Source organism: Myotis yumanensis, unplaced genomic scaffold (genome assembly GCF_028538775.1).
Source record: "Myotis yumanensis isolate MYYU_CA2020_CCGP unplaced genomic scaffold, mMyoYum1.0.hap1 SCAF_7, whole genome shotgun sequence".
In the NCBI taxonomy this organism is placed as follows: Eukaryota; Metazoa; Chordata; class Mammalia; order Chiroptera; family Vespertilionidae; genus Myotis; species Myotis yumanensis.
This window is the reverse complement of record NW_027223758.1, coordinates 84,666,620-84,690,925: the sequence shown is the minus strand read 5'-3', so window position 1 is coordinate 84,690,925 and position 24,306 is coordinate 84,666,620. Positions and strand designations below refer to the sequence as shown.

Genomic DNA, 24,306 nt, shown 5'->3' with positions numbered 1-24,306 from the left:
GCACTGTTCTAGATAGGGGTAAAGTGGTGTATGGGTCAAATCCCTTGTCCTTGAAGAGTTTACATTCTTAATAGGTGATACAGACAATGAACATGGACCCAAACAAATAAGAAAGCATCAAACAGTAATAAGGGCTATTTTAAAAAGGACCACAGAGAGGGATTAGGTTTGAAGAGGGTGTGGAATACTATTTAGGATAGGGTAATAAGGAAGGTTGTCTGAGGAAGTAACATTTGAGCAGGGACCTTTATTCATACATGGGATTGTGACTATTATCAAGATTGAAAAAGTGAATTGTTTTTCATAAGTAAATTTATTTAATATCCATACATTATAATCAGTCAGGAATTATGCAGGCTTATATACAGAATAGCATCAAATTTGGAACATCAGTTAGGCTATTACTAGATGCAAATGGCTGAAGATTCAAAGTATGGATGCACATAACAATGTAAATAGACGGTACAAATTTCTGCAAATCGTGCCTAAAAATGGTCTTCAGCAGATGCTGCTAAACTCTCTTTGGATTACAGCTTTTGAACAAAACAAAATCCCAATGTATTTGGACAGGAGATCTCTAAACCTCCTCCACCCCCACAGCTGTCTTTATTTAGTACTAAATTTAGAGCAGATGGAGAAACCAGCAAGCAAGACAATGCCTGCATCTGCTAATAAATTAATACTGCTGAGCCAAGCAAGTAGAGAAATCTAGAGTGGTCTCTACATGTTAGCTGAGCTACAAAGAAGGCGAGGCCTCCTGCTTTTGAAGAGTTTATAATCTATACAATCCTATATAATAAAAGCCTAATATGCCAATCAACCAAACAGCAGAAGGACCGGTGGAACAACTGGTTGCTATGACGTGCACTGGCCACCAGGGGGCAGATGCTCATTGCAGGAGCTGCCCCCAGGACCCAGGACCCAGGCCAGCCAAGGCGGGTGCCAGCAGGGGGCCCCCCAATCGCCCTGTTGTTCACCCCTCAGAGGGAGGTGACCGGTGGTGGGGCAATTGGGGAATGGGGCTAGCGCCAGCCCCCGATTGCCCTGCAGGAATGGGTGGCGCAAGACCAGCCAAGGCAGGTGCCAGTGGGGGCCCCCTAATCACTCTGCCAGTCGCCCCACAGATCTGCCCTGATCACCGGCCAGGCCTAGGGACCCTGCAATTTTGTGCATTGGGCCTCTAGTTTGACATAATATTGTTTGCTAACATTCATTGAGGACTTACTATGTGCCAAGCACTATTCTAAGTGCTTTATTCATATCAACTCATTTAATCTTCCTAACAATCCTGTGAAATACATGCTGCTATACTATCCAGTTCACAGAGGAGGACACTGAGTCTCACAGAGGTTAAGTGACTTTGCCCAAAAGGTCACATGGCCAGTGGTCATATGGCCAGTGACAGAGCCGGGGTTCGAAAGCCCCTGCTCTTAGTCACCATGCTGAAGTGTTCTCCTAGAAAGACACAGACAGGAATAGGTTGTCCCCATGACTTCATTTTATGTTTACCAGGTGTTCTTTATTATTTTTGAGAAGTACGCCTACCCCTCTTAGAATGTCGCACAGGTCTGTATCACAGGTCTTATGCTGAGCCTTGCGTATAATAGGTGCTCAATTGGTATTTATTGGTTTGATCATGGGCAATATTATTTTGAATATAATGGCCATAAGAACTTAAGGAAGTTGACCAATGCCATGAGAGATGTGTCAGAGCCTGGTTTGGCCAAGTCCTGCACCCTGTCTGTCTGTCCACACTACATTGGGAGCCACCTCTTTTCCCTCTTGTCTCTCTCTGGAGGCTGTAAGCAACTTGAGGATAAGCATAGTGTCCAAGTTATCATTGCATCCTCAGTGACCAGGCCGGGGGCTGTGAGGACGCTTAATTGTGAGTGACAGGAACCCAGCTGGCATTTGTTAAAGCTGGAAGAGATGTGTTCGAAGGATGCCGGGGGAGCTAGTGGGTTAAAGGAAGAGAAAGCAGCAGAGGAGGTCCAGAGATTGAACCCAGGCCTCTATCTGCCGGGCTGCCTTTCTTTCCATCTATTCTGCCTCTGCCTGTATTCCTATGGTAGGAGGCCTCCAAGATGGCCCCACCATCACCCCTGTATAATCCCTTTCCCTTGAGTGTGAGCTGGACTGATTCCCTTCTAATGACTACAATATGGAAGCAGCAACGGGATGTCACTTTCAAGGTGAAGTTATGAAAAGACTGTGCACCCCTGTCGAGTGCTCACTTGCTCTTGCTGATCCTGTGGGAAACCAACTGCCATGCCAAGGGGCAGCCCCATGGAGGGGTCCATGTGGCCAGGGACCACGGTCTGCCAACAATCCCAGAAGAGGGCTTGAAAGGGGCTCCCCTCAGTGGAGCCTCAGAAGTCATCACAGCTCTAGCTGGCAGCCTGACTACCACCTCATGGGAGAACTAGAGCCAGCAGCGCCCAGCTAAGTGGTGCCCAGAGTCCTGACCTACCAAAGCTGTGAGACAATAAATCATAATATTTTGTGGTAATCTGTTATGAAGCAACAGCAGTGGCACTACTGTTGAATTCTAGATCCAAATCCTTTATCAGCTCTAGGTATTGCAAATATGTTCCACCACTCTGCGGCTTACCTACTCACTCTTTTGATAGCGTCTTCTATGAATATAAGTTCCTAATTTTAATGTCCAATTTAACAATCTGTTTTCTTTACTGTTAGCACTTGTACTATTCTGTTTAAGAAATCTTCCCCTACCCCAAGTCCAGGAGTTATTCCATCTTATCTTTACATTTACACATAAAGTCCATCTGAAAATGATTTTTGTGTATTAAGGGAGGAATCAAGGTAATTATTTTTCACTATGGACATCTGATTGACCCTCATTTATTGAAAAGACAATCCTTTCCCTATTGCATAGCAATTTCATATTTGTCATAAATAAAATACTATATATGTGTGGTGTTTTTTTTTTCAGGACTTTATTTCACTCCATTATGTCTTCCTTACAACAATAACGCATTATATCTGGTAGTGAAGTCTCCTAATGCTGTTCTTTCAAGATTTTCCTGGCTATACTTGGCCCTTTGCATGTCCATATAAACTTCAGAAACAGCTTATCAATTTCCTCATCTATATCCACATAAAAACCTGCAGAGCTTTTGATTGACATTGAAACTACAGATAAATTTAGGGAAAAAATGACATTTTTCCAATACTAAATTTTCCAAATTTATTAAGATGGTGTGCTGTTCTGTATATTTGAGTCTTCTTTAATATATCTGAATATTTTGTAATTTTCAATAGAGAGGTCTTATATATTTTTCTTTAGATTTATTCCTAAATTTTTGATGGCTTTAATGCTCCTGTAAATGGTGTCATTTAAATTTTTTCAACTTGTTTGTTGTTGGACTATAGAAACAAAATTGTTTTTCTTTATTCTAATTGAATACCCAGCATCCTTGCTAAATTCACTAGTTAATCCTAACAGGTTATCTGCTTTATTCTTTTGGATTTTCTATGTACATAATCATATCATCTGCTAACAAAGAGTTTTATTTCTTCCTTTTATTTATTTATTGATTGAATGACTTGAGAGGGAGAGAAAGAGAGAAACATCAGTTTGTTGTTCCACTTATTTATGCATTCATTGGTTGATTCTGGTATGTGCCTGGACCAGGCAATGGAACCCACAACCTTGATATATTGGGACGACGCTCTAACCAATACAGCTATCCGGCCAGGGCAGGGTCTTATTTCTTTTTAAATCCTTATACCTTTTATTCATTTTTCTTGTCTTACTACACTAAGACCTTCAAAACAAAGTTGTATAGAAGTGGTACTCAGTGGGCATCCTGTCTATTTCTGATACCAGGAGGAAAGCTTTCAATATTTTATTATTAAATATATGTAATATTTATTGTATTTTTTGCAGATATTTATCAGATTAAGGGCATTCCCTATTCTTAATATGCAAAAGTTCTTATAATGAGTAATAGGTTTTTATCAATAATGTACCTATCAAGATCATTTTACCAGTTTTCCCCCATTAATTAAATTAATGTGGCATATAATACTGATTTTCAAATGTTAAACAAACCTTCCCTTCCTGGAATAAACTCCCTTTTCCAAGATATCTTATTCTTTATACATTACTGGATTCAATTAGCTAATTACTTTCTTTAGGGTTTTTATAAGAGAAATTAGTCTGTAATTTTCCTTTCTTTTAACATCCTTAAATGTTGGCATCAAGGTTATACTGACCTCATAAAATGAGTTGGGAAGTGTTCCCTCTTTTCTATTTTCTGGAAGTGTTTGTGGAATAAAGGTATATTTCTTCCCTAATTGTTTAGAATGAGTCTCTAGCAAAACCAACTGGGCCTGGAGGTGGTTTGTTTTTGTTTTTAGAAGAGTTTTAATCACAAATTCACTTTCTTTAATAAATAGAAAATCTGAATAGTCACCATTTTTTCCTTGTGTCACTTCTGGAAAATTGTGTTTTTCTTTTAAGAAAGTTGTTTTAGTAATTTTACCTAAAATTAAAGTCACTTATAGTATCCTCTTTTAACTTATTAATAAGATCTGTAGCAATTTCTCCTTTTTCATTCCTAATGTAAGCATATTGTAAATAATCTATCATTGGATTGACGGATGAATGGATAAAAACATGTGGTATATTCATACAATGGAACATTTGGCCATAAAAAGGAATGAAGTACTGATATAAGCTACAACTTGGATACATCTTGAAAACATTATGCTAAGTGAAAGCCAGCCACACAGGACCACATATTGTATGACTCAATTGATATGAAATATCCAGAATAGGCAAATCTATAGAGACAGAGAGTAAATTAGTGGTTAGAAAGTAGATTAGTGGTAGAAAATAGCTTAGGGCTGGGAGCTTGGGAGGAAAGTGGGAGCGACTGCCAAAGGGTATGGGGTTCCTTTGGGGGATAATGAAAATGTCCTAAAACTGACAGTGGTGATGACTGCCCAGCTCTGTGAGAAGATGAAAACCCACTGAATTGTATGGTATGTGAATCACAGCTCAATAAAGATGTTTTTAAAAATCTATCTTTAGACAGATGAGATATACTCCTTGATCTGGATTTGATTAGATCCTCCTTCAATTTTGTTCAAAGCAACAAATTGGAAACTACCCAACTTGCAAAAGAATGTATCTAATCATTCAGGTTTCAACCCCAATACCAGTATTCCAGCTATCCCTTTCTTTGGTATCCCAGCTGCGTGTCATCTGGACTGGAGCACTGTGCAGTGGAACCGGCAGACCCTGTCTACGCTAGTTCCCAGGAAGATGGACTTTAGGAAATATTTCATGTGAAAGAATGCCCGTGTATCTTCAGAAAAGTCTTTGCCTAACCCCAGGGGTACAAATACCCTCGTTCAGCGGTTTTCAACCTGTGGGTCGCGACCCCTTTGGGGGTCGAATGACCCTTTCACGGGGGTCGCCTAAGACCATCGGAAAACACATATATAATTACATATTGTTTTTTTGTTTGTTTGTTTGTTTTTTTTTAAAATATATTTTATTGATTTTTTACAGAGAGGAAGGGAGAGAGATAGAGAGTCAGAAACATCGATGAGAGAGAAACATCGATCAGCTGCCTCCTGCACATCTCCCACCGGGGACGTGCCCGCAACCCAGGCACATGCCCTTGACTGGAATCGAACCTAGGACCCCTCAGTCCGCAGGCTGACGCTCTATCCGCTGAGCCAAATCGGTTTCGGCAATTACATATTGTTTTTGTGATTAATCACTATGCTTTAATTATGTTCAATTTGTAACAACGAAAATACATCCTGCATATCAGCTATTTACATTACGATTCGTAACAGTCGCAAAATTACAGTTACGAAGTAGCCACGAAAATAATTTTATGGTTGGGGGTCACCACAGCATGAGGAACTGTATTAAAGGGTCGCGGCATTAGGAAGGTTGAGAACCACTGCCCTAGTTTGAAGACCACGGCAGCAGATCATACTGCGTTTCAGCAAAGGCATATGGGGGAGGAAACCTATCGTGTTCCAGGACGCACTGGCTGTATGAAGGTGTGTTCCATGGCAAGGCTCCGGGTGAGCCAGTGAGGATCAGCGTTCGGGCTGCTCACCCAGACGTGGGTGTTTCGACAAGGTCAACCCAGTCCAGGATGTCTGACAGGGATGTGGCCTCCTGTGGACAAGCCTATGACCTCTGGAAGGCACGACAGGTAGAGAACCACCTAGACAAAATAACCTTGGTTTCATTTTGGTGACACTGAAGGACTAAAGGTGGCTCAGCTCTACCTGAGGCTGCCTGCAGTTTCTGGAAGTGGCAGGGGGATTTATTTAGCTGGGAACTTGATCCCTTGCCTTTCCCTTTTTACTTTTTTTGTGGGTGAATTTAATCTTTGTACCTGCCAAGTCTGCTGCGTATATAATTAGCACGCTGACATCTGAGCAACGGTGTTTCTCTGCTAGCTTTATTTAGGAGTCGAAATATTTTTTCTCTTTGGGTAAACTTAGGCGCCCTCCTTAACTTCCTTGTTATCCTGGATATAACAGCTTTTTAATCCGGAAAATATGTCCATCATTCTGTGTCCACATGTCACCTGGAGTTACCCTGTCCCAACACAGGAAAGCCTGGCGTTTAGTTGGTTTTCAGTGAACGGGACACCACCAAACCAGGTATTTAAACACTTTTGAACAAATACAGTAATGAAATGGACGAGGCACAGACCTTAACTTGAAACCCTAAAGTTTGCACATTCATGATATCAAGACCTCATTTCTTCCAATACACATTTCTGGGTGCTCGCTCTGGGTGGGTGTTTCTGAGAATGGAGAGGTGACTAAGATACAGTCTTTACCCTCAAGAGCTCCATGCAGCAGAGGTACCAGTATTAGCCATTCCCTGTTGTACAGGTTTGGTCACAGAGTAAGTGTCTAATAAATGCTTGTTTGAAAAGAGTTCAGGAACCAAGTTTCACTTTAAGCCTGGTCAAACTTTGGTACTCTGCCAGGCCGGCAGCCTAGAGTAGGGCAGAATCAGGCTGTTGTGAAGACGGCTTCAGAATGACTGAGATCCTGAGTTACTAGACCATCTGATCACTACGCTAGGGACTCCAGAACCATCCAGGAGTCAAAAAATTTTACTAGAGAAGCCCCAGAACTCAAAGGAATTTAATAGTATACACCATCACAATACTTTTAAATACCCTATATAATAAAAGAGTAATAGGCAAATCGACTGAACGGCGGAACTACTGGAGGGCGGGGGGAAGGTCGGGGCTGGCGAGCAGGTGGCAGCAGGCCAGCTAAGGAGCAAGCCAGCAGGCAGAGGGAAGGGACAGCCATGGGGGGCAGCAGTGACCAGCAGTGGCAGAGGTGTGATGAAGGGGGTGGGGCCGCTCAGCCAGCCAGTGCCGTCCCAATTGGCCCACCTGGTAGCCTCCCGCAGAGGCTCCCAGACTGCCAGAGGGCACAGGCCGGGCTGAGGGACTCCCCCAAGTGCATGAATTTTCGTGCATTGGGCCTCTAGTGTACTCTAAAACTCTCTGGGTTCTTGAGATGGAAATAGATAGTATGTGGTGAAATAGGACTGAGAAGGGGGTTCGATAGAGTCGACAGCCCTGTACTGCAAGACGTCTCAACACCGTGAAGCAAGGTGCTGTGCTCCTTTTACGCACTGTCTCACTTAATTTTGGCAATGATCCTGGGAGGCAAGTCTTATTTTTTCCTATTTTAGAGATGAGCAAGCGGAAGCTCAGAAGGAGTAACTAATCTGCCCCAGACCACACAGGTTCTACCGTAAGGAACAAAATGGAACCCAGAAATCAGGTCTTCTGACACCAAAACTGATCTATGACCACTCAAGCAGTACTGTTTTTAATATAGCAAAGGGCATTAGGACACTCCCACAGGAACACATAGCATAAAGGATTTCCCAAACTGATTTGATTAGGGAACCCTTTTGAATGAACCAGTACTTGAGACTAGCTTTCCATAAAAACATTTTGAGAAATATTGGGGTCTAATGAGTTAGATACCCCATGGCAGAAAGGAGGTAGAAGGCATGTGAGAAGAAAAAGCTATTCTAGAAAGGACATTTATTAAAAATGTGCTCAAAGAATTATTAATAGGAATATGTAAATTAAATGCAGTTGAATAAGTATCATTTCTTTACCTCCACATTCGTAAGTTCCAGCTCATGGCTCATTTCTGTCAAATAATATTTGATATTACATTCCAATTCACTTAGCTAGTTCTTTAGGATTTGTTGTAGAATATGCTGTCCCTAGTAGTTCAATTCATTATGTCATGAATTTTGATAAAGTATATTCATATTGGGAGCCTACATTTTAATTTGCCATGTATCTCAACAGGCCTGCAATTTGTATTTTGGGGTGAGATAATTCTTCATGGTACAGAGCTGACCCAAACTTTACAGAATCTAGCATCCCTGGCTCCTACTGCTAAATATCAGTAGTACTCTCCCCCCACCTCCCGGTCATTTCTTTGTTGTTGTTGTTAATCCTCACCTGCGGATATTTTTTTCCATTGAGAGAGTGGAAGAAAGGGAGGGGGAGAGAGAGAGGAAGAGAGAGAAACATTGATTGAGAGAGACACATCGACTGGTTACCTCCTGCACGCACCCCAACTGGGGCTGGGAATCGAACCCAAGACCCTTCGGTTTGCAGGCCAACACTCTTAACCACTGAAAAACACCGCCAGTCATTTTGACAAGAAACATCCCCACAATTTCAAAACTCCACCTAGGGGAGTGGTGTTACCTGAGCTGAGGACCACACGTTTAGAGCAAACAGGAAAGTTCAATAACACATTAATTAAAGGATAAACACCTAGTCTGACCCTGCAGTCAGCACTCCAGCCAAGAGTTCAAGATTCAACATGCCGGCTTCAATCCTGCCGTGTCCAATGTCTCCTATACGTCTCTCTATCCTGTTAATAGCATGAACAGGTTCAACACAAACTGCCAAAATACCATTTTTAGCCACGAGGGCCAAGCCCTGTGTACTTTGCCAATAACAGCAATAAAGCTGGCAGAAGCTAAGCCCAGGACTGCCTGGGGTACATCTGAGGCAGCAGCCCAAAACATAAAGTACACCTGAAGAGGCTACCATTTTGTCAAATTGGGCTTTAAAAAGGATGCTAGCTTTTGTTTTTATTTTCTGAAGTGATTTATTATAAAAACACTTGCTCCCTCTCACTGCTGGATCAGTTCAGCAATGACACTCCATCATTTTTAGGATTATGGGACCCAAATAGTTTTAGACCAAGACAACAAACTTTGTTGGTTCAGTAACATATTCGTGGACATGTCGGTATGTATCCAGGAACGCGGGCTTCACTTCTTGATTGGAATTCCAATCACCATAAAGTCCTCTGCTAGAGTCACCTCTTGGAAATCTAAGACTGATTCGGCCTGCTTTTTCAGTTCTACAGTCCCATCTGCCTCTCCTTCCCTGGCCAAGGCAACCGGTTTGTACCTCTGACTGAAGTGAGTCAGAACCAGCCTCCTTGCGCGGCACCGCTTCGCGAACGCTGCTGCCATCTGGGGCGTGCTGTGGCCGTGCTCCTTCGCCTTGTCCATCTGGGCGTCATCCAGGGTCGCTTCATGGATCAACAGGTCTGCTTCAAAGCACAGCTTCACGCCTCCATCGCCCACAACCCCGGAACAGTCACCCAAAATGCAGATTTTTCTTCCAACAATAGGCTTTTTTAAGACATCTTGGGGAGAAATTGTAACTCCATTTTCCAGAACGACAGAAATTCCGTTTTTCAGCTTCCCATAGGCAGGACCTGGCGGAACACCTAACGATGGAGGCAGATAACATCACATCAGGGGAATGGAATTTATGACTTGTTAAGAGAGTCTGTTTTAGCAGCAACGCAAATAGCAAATGGAAAAGGCATCTATTTTTTTCATAATTTGTCTAAATATTTTATTATTTGTGGAAAACTGGAATATTTACACTTTGTTAAAAGTTCTGTGTTGGCAATGCCATAGCACTTAAAACATTTCCCAAGCACATGTGTCAGATAAGTTTTAAGCTCAGTCCCACTGCAACATTATTACCGTCAAGATAACAGCCTCGATGCTCCGCTGTGCACGGGAATAACAGTTTTGGAGAGTGCTTTATTTAATAAGCTCATCTCTGGGCAAAACGTAAGAGCCCATTTAAATAATGACAAGGTACTTATACACTGAATAGCTTAATAAAATAATCTTCTTCATGTGTAGTGACGGTTCCACCTTTACCAAACAGGGCTTAAATCTCATTAATCTAGAATAGTATCTGATTATCACTGTGGATAATACCTACAAACAAATAGAAAGTGCTTACTAATCCCAACGTAGATTATGTTTAAAATTTCCCAATGTAAGAATATTTCCACAGGTTTTTAGATAGTAAAAATACTTTTGGCCTAAGTTTATCTTTCCTCATTATTTCGCATTTTGTTTTAGTTGGAAATGAAGGAAGAGGTTGAGTAAATAAAGTAACAAACAAACAAAAGACTCCATCATGCTTTGCAGAGGCTCTGCACTGGCCATGCCAAGGAAGGCGGAGATGCTGGAGGTTCAACACGCCTGGGCACCGCTTCCAGAGACGCTGCAGACCCCCAGGCATGAAGGCCTCGCATGCAGGAGGTAGAAGCCTCGGATGGGCCCCAGGCCTAGCTTTGTGTGCTTGTATTCTCCCGTGATGAACCCAGGTACATAAAAGGGTGAGGCAAAGGATACAGAACACCACACTGACTTAATCACGGCAGAAAAGGAAAACCCTGAAAGTAAGTGGTTGCAGTTGAAGATTAAGATATGGCAAAAATTCTCAAGGCGAAGATGTCATTGAAAACATCTTTTAAGAGAGACATGAAAAAACAAAAAGCCTAGACCTAAGACAACAACCACTACCCTGCCAAGCAAGCAAGTGTAAGCTGAAGATAAGCCACACTAAGAATGGGCATCAGGGGAGCAGCAGAGAGAAGGATTAACATATATATACTTGGGTTTTGCTCTGAATGGCATCTTTTGGTGCCAGGAATCTCCCTTAATAAACAAACTTTGGGCAAAGGAAATAAGTGGAGAAAAAGTCAATTTTAGGCCTGGGAGACAGGAAAGGAAGGTTGCTATAACACTTCCCAGAGCTGCAGTTACCACCAGCTTGATTGATGAGAAGAGAAGAAAAACACTTACCGAGGTCTTTCAGCTTCTGTGCATTGAGTTTACCTGGGCGCTTCTTCTCCACCACTGAAAACCCAAAGGAGGGGATTCGGTGAAAGAGGCGAAATGCTTTTACAACAAACTGTTCGTCATCGACCAGAAGGTATGAGTTTTCTTCCGAGTCCAGCAGGATAGTCCTTCCTTGTCCCTCTTTGGGAGAGCTGTCTGCTCTACCCAGGTGTGCAAATTCTTTCAGTTCTTCTGCAGGACACTGATCTGCTGTAGGCACCAGCTCATGGACCACGTACGGGAAGACCAACTCCGTGTGAGAGAGTTCCATGGTTCGCCAGATGAAGTCCCGAAGGCCTGCGGGGCCATAGATTTCAATGGGCTGTTTGGTGACCGTGGAGCCACTCTGCAGGCTGATGGTGCAGAGGAGGCCAGGAAGGCCAAAGAAATGGTCTCCATGAAGATGTGTGATGAAGATCTTGGTAATTCTCCCTTTCGATTGAGGGAAAAAAATAAAATCGGAAATTTTTCAGAAGTAAAGATCCATACAAAGGTACTTGAAAGACACATAACAACTTACATAGAAAGCAGTAAAATGAATTTAGAGCCTTACTTATCACTAAAAATTTATTTTTAAATATTTTTTCTATATGATTCCAGAAGCAAGAAAGACAGGCTTTCTTTTACTAGGTGGTTTTAGTAAGACAACTTTTTCATAAAACATCTTCAAATTACATAGTGTTACAGTTTTCAGAGTATTTTCTTATATATCCTTTTACCAGAAAAAAAAAAAAAAGTTGCAATAACAAAGTGTACCAAAATAATTCACTTAAGTAACTAGATAGGCCTCAGGTGCCAAAAGCATCTGAGTTACACTGCCCCCTACTGCTCCCCCTGAGAATAGCAAATATGTATTTCCAGCAAAACAAGTTCTCGGGCTTCGATCAACTGGACCAGTGCCTGAACCCCAAACTGTCTTTTAAGGACTCTCTACACTGGACAGAGATTAACTAACCAGGTCAGAGCCTGCTTGTCTGAGTGAGGTTGATGGGGAGGAGAAAAAGGAAGATGATGAGGGAGGCAGAGGCAAGGAGAGAGAGAGAGGGAGGTCAGAGAGCAAAGGGGTAAAGAATGAGAGGGGAGGTGGGCAACAGACACTAGAATGCAGCTCAGAGGGCAGTGCTGGTGTTACTTATGCCAAGGAACATGGGCCCATCTCTTCCCTTCACTCTGAACTAACACAACAGCTTTATCAGTGCACATTGGCTTAGGTTATAACTCGATTTACCTAAAGGTAAACTGACTTTACTGCTGGTATGTGGCAGGATGCCACATCAGCATTTTTTTGAGATGCACAAGGTATTTTAAAAGTAACAATCACAATCACCATAACACATGTTTAGGGTAACAGAGGCTCTGGTCTGAGCTCATGGCCCACCTCTTTCAAACATGTGCTGCCATCAAAGAACAGAAGCTTACTGATGCCATAGGAGAACAGGGGGAGTTTACTGCCACGTGACTGTCCTGTGAGGCCAAGGCAGAAGGGTTCTCCAAGCGAGTCCTCCCGTCCTGCACCGAGCCCGGGCCCGTGGCTAAGAACAACAGGGTGGCAGAGGCAGGTTCTGAACCTCGAGAATCCCTCCATTTGCTCCTTTTTCTTTTCTCTTTCAGTCCTGTTTTTGCTGTCTTTTTGACTTTTAGAACCCTGGCCTTTCCCCTTCCCGCTGTCCGGGATGCCAGGCACTCACAAGTGGACCTGAGGCCTCTGCAGACAAGAGAACTACTACGGTGTTGAGTCCTGATCCACGCTGACCTCGGGTTTGCCACCTCAGACGCCCTGGGCCTCTCCCTCTCTACTGCAAAACAGCGTAAACTGAGCACCAAAACCACCTGCGAACCCAAAGTGAGCGAGACAAAAGAAGTACGTAAAACACTGCTTCCCACGTCATCAGTTTCAGGGAAGACAAACATTTCATTTTTCAAGAAACTTGATTTTAGAGGGAGAAGGAATGGCAGCCACCCTTATCAAAGGTAAGAGGAAGCCATCCAATGAAGAAAGAAAAATGCATGAGTTCCCTTTTACCCAAGAACAAGAAAGTACAAGGGAATACGTCATCCACATAGGAGTGGAATACTGAGCATCCTCTCTAAGTGATGCCGCAGTTATATCTACTGCCCTTGGAAATGTCTGCAACATAGTCCTCATATACGTTGTTCAGTTGAAAAAAAAAGCAGATTACAGGAAGTATAGTGATTTCATTTATGCAAAATTATACACACAAACACACACACTATACCTATACTGTTACCTTATCTGCATGTACAGAAATTTTACTTATGAGATGCAGATTTAGGCTTTTCTTTTTTTTTGTATTTTTTAATAGTTTATTGATTTTTAGAGAGGGGAAGGGGGAGGGACAGAGAGAGCACAATATCGATCAGCTGCCTCCTATATACCTCCTGCTGGGGATCAAGCTGGTAACCTGGGCATGCGCCCTTGACCGGGAATCGAACCAGCAACCTCCTGATGCACTAGGTGACATACAACCAACTGAGCCACCCCGGCCAGGGCTAGGCTCTTCTTATTTACACTTTTCTGCTTTGTTTGAAGTTTTACAATGAGCATGTATACTTTTTATAATTATTTTTAAGGGAAAAAAAGGAAGGCTAAGCTAAGTCTTTAATGTTATGACAGAAATGGACATGGCAAACCTATACTTGTTAATCAGATGCTTGCATTATTAGGACCATGGAAGCTTGAAAGATGTATATTTAGATAAATACAAAGTACTTCCTTATGAAATTCATAAAATATTATTATCCCAGGAGGTAGTACAAACTGAAAGGGTTTCAATAAATCAAATAACAATAGGCCCGTATTGTGTTACTGAGAGAAACCAATTGTTATTGGTTGTTGTTCTGTAAGTCCCTCCCCTTGAGTGTGGGTGGGACCTATGACTGGCTTCTAACCAGTAGAATATGACCCAGAGATACAATGTGATTTCCTTCTGTTTTGAGACTCCACATACTGCTTGTAGATTTCCTCTTGAGTTTCCTTCTCCTTTGCTGGTACTACTCTAAGCTACATGAAGCACAAACCCACGTGACCAGAAGGCCTCTAGGAGCTGTGGGAAGCCTTGGTCCTACAACTGTCAGGATTCTGCCAACAGCCTGAGTGAGTTCTGAAGCAGATTCTTCCCCACTTGAGCCTCTGATAAGACCTCAGCTTCAGCCAATTACAAAACTGCAGCTTAGTGAGACCCTGAAGCAGAAAACCCAGATAAACCAGGCCCTAACTCCGTAACCCACAGAAACTATAACATAATAAATGCAAATAGGACACTAAATGTGTCATGTTTTGCAGCATTAGATAAATGATGCAGCATTAAATAAAAAGGAAAGACTTATCCCCATACCCAAACCTCTAATACCCACACTTAACAGTTTCTTCTATTTTAATCACTTTGCCACATCAACCCCTGCTCTCTGAACAGTTACATATTATAACCTCCACTCTGGTCTGTGCCTACCCGGACAGTTTTCACAAAAGAACACCTGTGAGACCCAAGGGACACAAAGCACAGTACCTGCCGTCACCTCAGGGCTGCGGTACAAGGCAATGTGTAATTGGGGCTGACCATGTCCCAGGTGAGAGTCATTAGTTCATTCCTCCAACGACTCTGTCCATGACACCCAGGTCTGAGACACAGCCATCTGTAACTTGTAATAATTCCTTACTTCTTCACACTCTACATATTTAATCAGTCACCACCTCCTGTTGGCTCTACAAGTACCTCTTAGATTACGTGTCTCTTCATTCTATTCCTGCTTCCTGCTTCAACATCCTCATCTCTCTCTTCTCTCAGATGAATGCAATTGCATTGAAACTGGTCTCTCTGATGCTATTCTCTTCCTGCCACAGGAAAACTCTGTCCTAAAACACAAATCAGACCATGTCACCCCTGCCTAAAAAGCTTTAATTCAGTGGTTCTCAACCTTCCTAATGCCGCGACCCTTTAATACAGTTCCTCATGTTGTGGTGACCCCCAACCATAAAATTATTTTCGTTGATACTTCGTAACTGTAATTTTGCTACTGTTATGAATCGTCATGTAAATATCTGATATGCAGGATGTATTTAGGCAACCCCTGTGAAAGGATCGTTTGACCCCCAAAGGGGTCGCGACCCACAGGTTGAGAACCGCTTCTTTAATTGTTCCCTTTTGCCAATGACAAGGTCCAAATACCTTAGCATACCACAGAAGACTTCACAGTCTGCCCACATTTATTTTTAGCATTCTTTTTTTAAATATATTTTAATGATTTTTCACAGAGAGGAAGGGAGAGGGATAGAGAGTTAGGAACAATGATGATGAGAAACATCAATCAGCTGCCTCCTGCACACCTCCTACTGGGGATGTGCCCACAACCAAGGTACATGCCCTTGACCGGAATCGAACCTGGGACCCTTCAGTCCGCAGGCCAATGCTCTATCCACACAGCCAAACCAGTTAGAGCTATTTTTAGCATTCTTATCTCTCTTCTATCTTAGCCAAGGACTCAATGCTCTGGATGGCTTAATATCCCCCAAACATGTTTGGAAACTTCCTTACTACTTGCTCACTTTGTTGTTTGTTCCTTAAATGTCCCGCCATACTTATCTCCCCAGGGAAACTTCTCTTAGATCCTAGCTCAACTGTTACTTCTCTGGAATGCTCCCTGAACACAGGAATACGCCAAAAGGACTTAGAAAACACCTCCATTATTCTCCTTATCACATTACATTACGACTGCTTGCATGTCAGTCTCCACTATGGATGATCCTTGGATGCTAGAACTCTCTTTCTTTTAGTCATCCAATGCCATGCACTCGCTGAGTCATAGGGAAAGTAACTTCAATAATCACCATTTGTCAAGACCTAATAAGAGGGAGGCACTGCACTAAGTACTGAACATGTTATTCATGCTTTTATTGAACAAATATTTACTGGGCGTCTACAAAGCACACAAGTGACCACTGAGCTTAGTACAGGGCGACAGTGCACATAAAACAACGATTTAAATAACATCATTTTAGATACTGATAATGCTAAGAAGTTAATAAAAATAGAACAAGCCTGTAGAATGCCTGGGGTGAGAGGAACTAATTAATTATAGAGATTCAGGAAAAGCCTCTGAGGAAATGGCATTTGAGCTAATAGTTAACTGATGAGAAGACAACCACACAGAAAAGAGATTATCACATACTAGAGGCCCGATGCACGAAATTCGTGCAAGAATAGGCCTTCCTTCCTCCAGCTGCCAGCACCGACTTCCCTTTGGCACCCGGGCTTCCCTTGCAGCCCTGCCTTCATCCGGAAGGTTGTCCAGAAAGACATCCGGTCTAATTAGCATATTACGCTTTTATTATTATAGATAATTCTCACAACATGCCTTCTTAAGTAGAAGTTTTTATCCCCATTTTCGAGATGCTGATCTGCTAAGATCACAAGCTGAGTCACAGCTGGGACTGGGACGCAGGTCTGCCTGACTCTGACTAAGGCTTTTCATCCGTTTGCCCGAGTTTCCCGGCTGCTGGGCCTTTGCTCACTCCACTCCCTCTGGCTGAAATGCCCTTCTCCTCTCCAGCCCAGGGAATCCCTCCTCTTCCTTCAACAACTCACAAGTCACCCTCCAAGCTGCTACCCTGGTAACCGAGTGGGAAGAGCGTCTCCTCCCGTTGATCATCTACTGCCCTTTGCGTTCTCTCATGAGACCTACATCTCCTGGTGGAAAGAAGTGAGTACACACACACCGTTCTTTTGCTTGGGCAGCGTCCCTCTAATAAGCTTCATGTCTCTCACTGCATCCTCTATTCTGAGCCTCTATAAATCTTTGCTCTCAAAACTTACAGGAAGAATGACAAGTAAATAAATAAATGAAGAACGTTCAGTGGGTGTACCAGATGCCTGAGGGCTTTCCAAGGCCCAAGGAAGGCCAGGAAGATGCAGCAGAACAAGAGATGCTCTTACTGAGATAGCTGGATGCACACTGACCTGCTTTAAGCTGGCTTTTCATAAGCTGCGTCTGGGTTCCCTCCCCACAGTCAAAGAGCCAGCACTCGCCCTCACACCGCAGAACCAGAGCAGAGGCACCCCGGGTTGGGGATGGGTATGCCGCGCCTGTCCCCAGAAACGTCACATCCATGGACATCTTCTACCCTGCAATGGAAAGATCACCTAGGGGTTATTGCACATCACTGCTCAAAATCACCAAAAACGGGTTCCCCAGGGACTAACTGTTAGTTAGGGCAGTGAAACTATTCTACTGCGTGATGCAGTAGAGACAGACATCATCGTTATACATTGGTCAAAACCCACAGAATGCACAGCTCAGAGTGAATGAACCCTGATGTAAACTTCAGTCAGTAATAATGTGTCAATGTTGGCTCATCAACTGGAACAAACATACCACACTACTGCAAGATGTTAACAACAGGGGAGAGGAGTAGGGAATATAGAGGAACTCTGTACTTCCCAAGCATTACTTTTTTTTTAAGTCCTTCTAGTAAGCAATAAACAGCAATCACCACTCTATTTGAGGTTCTGACATGGGATTTAGTTACATTTACTAAGTGGTATGCCTGGTGCCCACCATGATGAGCCCTTTCTCTGAATGATCATAAATAGAGCAATGCTCTACAGCATTTTCAACCAGTGCGCCGTGGCACACTGGTGTGCCGCAAGAATTTTTAAAAAATGCAATACCTATTTAGTCAGGGGTATTGGCCTCTTCCCCCTTAGATTGTAAAAAAAAAAAAATGACAACAACCAACCCAACAATAGCCATCCAGTGTGAATGAATCAAAATTATACCTATTTTTTATTAAATCAGCAAAAGATATATTTTTTGGTGTGCCGTAGGGTTTTAGTAATTAGTCTGTAAACCACGAGATGAAAAAGGTTGTAATCGCTGCTCCGCAGCACTATAGCAACGCCGAGTGAAGGCCTCACTCCTCTAAGTAACAGGGTCCATACTGGTCAGGATCTGGGTTGCTGCTCTAAGTGATCAGCAATAACCTGCTGAGTGTGTAGGTTTCTGCCAACTCCTGGCATCTCTTGTTCTTTTCACTGTTTCTGGGCACATCTGCCATCGCTGCTATACTTCTGTGATGGGAGATGTGCATCAAATAGAATAAATGAGAATAAGCTCAAACTTGTACATAAACAATCATAGATCATCCATACTGAGGGCTGGGAACAAAAAAAAATACATCATTTTAAGAAAAAATACTAAGATAAGAACATCTGATAGAGAGCTGGATAAATATACAAAATTGTCAATAAACTTCTCTCAGTCTTAGCAATAACCAGATAAAAATAGAAACGGGAAAGATCTCATTCACAAGAGAGAAAAAACTTATAGAATCACTATAAATAACAGGAAATAAACAGGCTCTAAAAGACCCAGATGCACGTTAAATCTCTTAATAAGACTTAGTATTACAGAAATGTTCATTTTTTCACAATTCGTATAGATATACTTAATGCAAATTCTGTCAGACTTCAGTGACAGTAATCTTGGAACAAAAAACAATCAAAAGATGGGAGAAAATAATGTCTGAGAATGGGCAAGAAAATTACATAAAACAGTAAGTAGAGAATCACCTTTCTAGATATTATACTCACTATACTAGGTAAGTGGATATAATTAAGAGAATAATATTGGCACAAAAAATAGAGGTGAAAGAGAAGGAATAGTCTAAAATAAATCTGGGAATTTATGGGAATCAATATGTAACAAAAGTATAAAAAGGGTGACATTTAATAAGCAGCACTGATATAAATGGCTATTTTTGCAGAAAAAAAGTAAAGCAAGATACTCACTTTGCACTGCATATAAAAATATATTCCATGAGGTTTAGAAATTTAATTGTAAGAGGTCCAATAAAATATGTTTAAAAATATTAGGAGAACATGTATATAATTTGGGGATTGGAAAAGCCCTTTTTAGCAAGACAGAAAATTCAGAAAATTTTTAAAAAAACAGACGTTTTCACTATATATAAACTTTCATATATCAAGACTCAGAGTCAAAGGACAAAAAAAAAAAAAAAAAAAAGGCACCTGGAGAAAACTATTTACACTGTATGATAAAGAGTTAATGCCCCTTGAAACAAATTCAAAATATCAGACATCTGATAGACAAAATACACAAACAAAAACCCAAACCAAAAAACTGATACAATAGATAAATGGGTATATACAGGAAATTCACAGAAGAAATCTAAACAACCAATAAGCATGAAAAGTGTTCAATCTCCAGGTAGAGGAAATGCAAATTAAAGAAATGAACACCATTTTCCCCACATCCACTGGCAAATATTAATGCTAGCCAGTGCTAACCAGAACAAGATTGGCATTCATATGTTACGAGTGGACTGCTATTATGTTTGGGAGAGTAATCTGGCAATATATATTACCAATAATAATGATGCTGTTAACGACACACTAACCCAACACTCCCATTTTTGAGACTCTACCCTACAGAAATAAAGGACTTATGTGTAATGGTGTTTATTGTGGTACGTTAAAGGTGGCTAAAATTTGGAAGCAAGCTGAAAAAAAAATCAATAGGGAAACAATTGAGTATTTTATTATACAGTCATGCCATGAACTATTTGTTCTGCAGCTAAGTCAGGTCTATAACTCTTGTCCTGAAGGGATGACAGTGAGAAAATTTACAGATGGCTATGGTATGATCTCATTTTCATAACAATGTCCAAAACCCCCACATTTATATGACAGAGAAGGTCTGGTGTGGAGGATACACACCATATTGTTAATACCAGGGGTGACTAAAATGGAGAGGGGAAGAGATTATTTTTTCTTTTAAATCTTTGAATTTTTAGTTGCAATAAACAGCATTTATTTAATTTTAATTTATTTTATATATAACTAGAGGCCCACTGCACAAAATTCGAGCACGGGTAGGGTCCCTAGCAGCTGTCAGCTGCTGGCTGGGGCCTCCCTTTGTTCCGTGATGGCCCCTGGTGGTCAGTGCAGGTCATAGCAAGCGATCGAAATCCTGGTTGGTCAAACTCCCGAGGGGACGCTTTGCATATATATATATAAAGATTTCTTTAAAAGTGATTATTTTTTTAAAAAATGTGTCATATGGCTGAACATGCTTTTCAAACTACAATTCACCTAATCTTCCTTTCCATTGGGGATACAGTCTACTCCCCCGACTTCCCCCCACCCCCCTCACACACACACCTTACACACACAGATGGTACATCCCTCTACCCCACACACAAGCCTTTAGGTTACTGCTAGTGTCTCTTCCATATGCTACTCCACACTTTCACTTTCAAGATCAAACCTTCCACTGATAATTAAGTAGTTTAATCTGCAGAGGTTTCCTATTGGATTGCAGCTTGCAAGACAGATAAGAATAAACAAAAAGAAAATTAAAAAAATTAAAAGCTAATAAATACAGGAGGAATAATCTATATATATAAAAGCCTAAGCAACCATCATAACCAAACGGACGACTGAACAGGCTGCGTGGGGCGACCAGGCCAGCAGGGGGGTTAGTGAGGGACGACCAAATGACTAAGCAGCAGGTTGCAAAGATGGCGGGGCCCACAGCCAATAAGGAGGGGATATGCTAATTACTGCCACGCCCTCAAAGATGGTGGCGCCCACAGCCACAAGATGGAGGCACCCAGTCCCCTCAGCCCTGCTAGGGCGGAAGGCGGGGGCAAGGCCAGGCCCGCCCCCAGGAAGGCCTGGCCACTCTGCGCGCCTGCCTCCGGAGTCCCCCAGTCCCCTCAGCCCCCCGGCTGCCCAGGGCTGGCCCGAGGCACAGGTAACCAGGGCCAGCTGAGGCTTGCGCTGCTGGCAGTGGCAGAGCAGAGGTGTGATGGGGCATCGCCTTCCCCTGATCACCGGGTCGCCTCCCACCCCTGAGGGCTCCAGGACTGTGAGAGGGGGCAGGCCGGGCTGAGGGACCCCCCTCCAGGGCATGGGTTTTCATGCACCGGGCCTCTAGTAGAATATAATCACTTTGCAATCCCTAAAAATAATGGATCTAGGCCAGTGGTATATAACCCCAGAGCGTATTAGAATCAGCTTTTAAAACATCAATGATTGGGCTCCATCCCAGAACACTTAAACAGGAAATTCTGAAAGTGAGATATGTGTTTTAGTATAAAAAAATGCTTCCCCCGAGATTCTAATGTGCAGTCATATTTGAGAACCACTTAATGAGAAGATAATGAAGAACAGAACTATAATGGATGGATCAGCCAACTTGAACTCATGCACTAGTCAATTTTTTAAAAACTTTTTATGAAAAAATGTCAGCCACACACAGAAGTAGACATTAGTGTACTGCATTGCCATACACCCATCACCGAGCTTCAGTAATTATCAACTAATTCGTGGGCAATCTTATTTCATCGGTATCCCCTACCCATCATCCAAGATCTGGTAAGTGTATTGGGCACTCCCATCAGGAAATACACACTGGCTGGCTGTCTCTCTTTTTCTGATGTGAACAGGCCCTGGTGAGCACTGCCAGAATCCATTATTTCATTCGGGGTTGCCAAAAGGTGGTGTTCTCTCATGCCTTCGGCAGTTATTAGCTGGCATCCTTCTGTAACTCCCTGGCCAATTATTTAGTTGCCCTGTGGTGCAATTTGTTATTTTATTTTATCCTCACCGAGGATATGCTTATTGATTTAGAGAGGATCGAATCCACACCCTTTTGGTGTATGGGACGCTGCTCCAACCAACCGAGCCACCCAGCCAGGGCACCCTGTTGTGCAATTTGTACAGTGTCCACTAGTCAATCTTAACACCAAAAGACAGACAAGACCTTATCTAACTCCTGACGCGATGCCATATGAAGGACATAGAAACCCGACCAGGTTTTCTTGCCAAAAAGTAGAACCTGAATCCTCTACGTCTGTCATCGAAATACCAGTTTACTAAAGGATCCCACAGGGAGGGAAAAAGCCAAATCCGGAATATAGGAAACTTTACAGGACAAATGATTTGACTTCTTCAACAAGTAAAATCTGTGTGTGTGTGTGTGTGTGTGTGTGTGTGTGTGTGTAGGAAGGTGTAATAAGGATGGACGAGATAAAGAAATTAAAACAGAGATGTGTGGATGGTGATTTGGAGCAACTGATAATGGGTGGGGAAAAGAAGAATTGGGAAAATGTGAATACTGACTGGTTAGGTGATCATATGAAATGCTTATTAGATTAATAATGGCTTTGTGTTTTTTAAAAGGAATTGAACCCAGCCAGTGTGGCTCAGTGGTTGAGCCTCCAGGGAAGAACCAGGTCAGTTCCATTCCCAGCAGGGCACATGCCCGGGTTGCGGGCTCCATCCCCAGCAGGGGGCGTGCAGGAGGCAGCCCATCAATGATTCTCTCTCATCACTGATGTTTCTCTCTCTCCCTCTCCCTTCCTCTCTGAAATCAATAAAAACATATTTAAAACAAATAAAAAAGGAGTTGTTTTATAAACAAAAACAAGTATTTAACGGACGCAACCGCGCCTTCAGATTTGCTTTAAATAACCCACTGGGGTGAGGGTAATAGATAAAACCAGGTTGGCCATGAGTAGGGAATTCAGTACACGATCTTATTTTCGTATGTTTGAAAGTTTCCATAATAACAAGTCACACACCAGCGAACAACAAACCAACTCATCACAACCCCTCTCCTGGGTCGGGAAGCCATCAGATTTGTATTTACTGAATGGCGCGTTTTGTGACATGTGCCATTCATTCTAGACACGCGGCATTAAAAGGCACCAAACCCGGTTTGGGCCCCATCTTCTTGGACAAAAAGCCCCAGCCGCCCGCTCTCTCCCGACTAGACGCTCCCGGACCAAGCGCACAGCCGCCGGGAACGCACCGGGACGGCGCCTCGCTCCGGGCCGGCGGCTCTCATCCGGCCGCCCACACGGCCACCCGGCGCTTCCGGGGCCGGAGCAGGTGGGAGGTTCCCGGGCAACCCCACGGGCTGCAGGCTGAGACCCCGGGCGACCCCACGGGCTGCAGGCTGAGACCCCGGGCGACCCCGGGCTGCGGGCTGAGACCCCGGGCGACCCCACGGGCTGCGGGCTGAGACCCGCGGCGCAGGCGGGGCAGACGCGCCATCCTCTATTTTAGGGGAGAAGGAGCCGGGCCAGGGGCCGGGGGCCAGACGCCCTCCGAGTCGGTGTCGGGGTCCCCCAAGGACCGGTGGGCGGCGGCAGGAGCGCGGGCAGAGGCGGCTCCCGGCCCCGGCGCTGGACGAGGCGCGCTCGCTCCCGGGCCTGGCGCGGGGCCCGGGCCGCGAGGCGGGAGGAAGCGCGCGCGCCTGGCCGCGCTGGGGGCCGCGGCGGCGCAGACCCTGCCCGCCCCCCGCCGGTGCGCGCGGCCCCACTCACCCAGCCCGGCCCGGGGCAGCCGCGGGAGGCGCACCCGCAGCGAGGCCGGCGGTCCGCGGGCGGCGACGGCGCGGGCGGAAGTGCGCCGCCGGCTGGTCCGCGCGGCCGCTCTAGGACGCGCCGGAGGTCCGCGCTCGGTGGCGTCCACCCGGCCCCTCCGCGGGGGAGGCTCGGGACCCCTCCCCTGGCCCGCCCGGGGGGCCCGCACCGGTGAGCTGGGCAGGATGGTGGCGGAACCCGTGCGGACCGGGGCACCACGAGTGCAGACGTTTACTGTTCTGTTTTTTTGTGTGTTTTTTTTTTTGTTTGTTTTCTGTGTCATATTTTCAAACAGGAGCCTTGTCCCCGATGCTTTGCTCATGCACTGGTTTGTATGATTTCCCTTATTTCCTTGGGACGAATCTTTCAGCCACCAAACCTAAAACGTTCAGCTGGAGGCGCCCGAAGAGGAAAAAGCAGTGCGCTTTGAACCCGAGTTCACATCGCATTACCGTGGATCGTGAGCCCCGGCTCTTTCTCCACCTGCCGGTCCCGGAACGCACGGGAGGGCCTGCTTAGAACCTGCAGCCGCCGTGCTGCACCCGCCACCAGCATTGCGGGCGTGTTCTCTTAGGTGTCACACGGCCTGCGGAAGTCCAGGGTGGTGCAAACCGCTAGGAGTCAGATCTCATTCTGGTTAAATTCTAGCATTTGGAAAAAGTATTTC

The 24,306-nt window shown here is 43.9% G+C and overlaps 1 protein-coding gene across 1 annotated transcript; it reads right to left on the bottom strand.

Annotated features, from left to right (window-relative positions):
• Positions 1 to 294: 294 nt before the first annotated feature.
• On the bottom strand, positions 295 to 23,672 carry ELAC1 (elaC ribonuclease Z 1). The gene is made up of 4 exons (XM_070421165.1): positions 23,601 to 23,672; positions 17,206 to 17,370; positions 11,195 to 11,662; positions 295 to 9,810 (listed from the first exon to the last, which is right to left on the bottom strand). The coding sequence occupies exons 2-4, from the start codon at positions 17,360 to 17,362 to the stop codon at positions 9,344 to 9,346; spliced, it is 1,092 nt and encodes a 363-aa protein (XP_070277266.1). The 5' UTR covers positions 17,363 to 17,370; positions 23,601 to 23,672; the 3' UTR covers positions 295 to 9,343.
• Positions 23,673 to 24,306: the final 634 nt, after the last annotated feature.

Bases quoted from the DNA above. Each gene is read 5' to 3' on its own strand.
- ELAC1 (XM_070421165.1), bottom strand. From the start codon at position 17,362: ATGTCCATGGATGTGACGTTTCTGGGGACAGGCGCGGCATACCCATCC. The intron at 11,663-17,205 runs GTCAGTGTGCAT...CTCAATCGAAAG, and splicing joins GAAAAGCCAGCTTAAAGCAG to GGAGAATTACCAAGATCTTC. The intron at 9,811-11,194 runs GTAAGTGTTTTT...CTCCATCGTTAG, and splicing joins ACAGAAGCTGAAAGACCTCG to GTGTTCCGCCAGGTCCTGCC.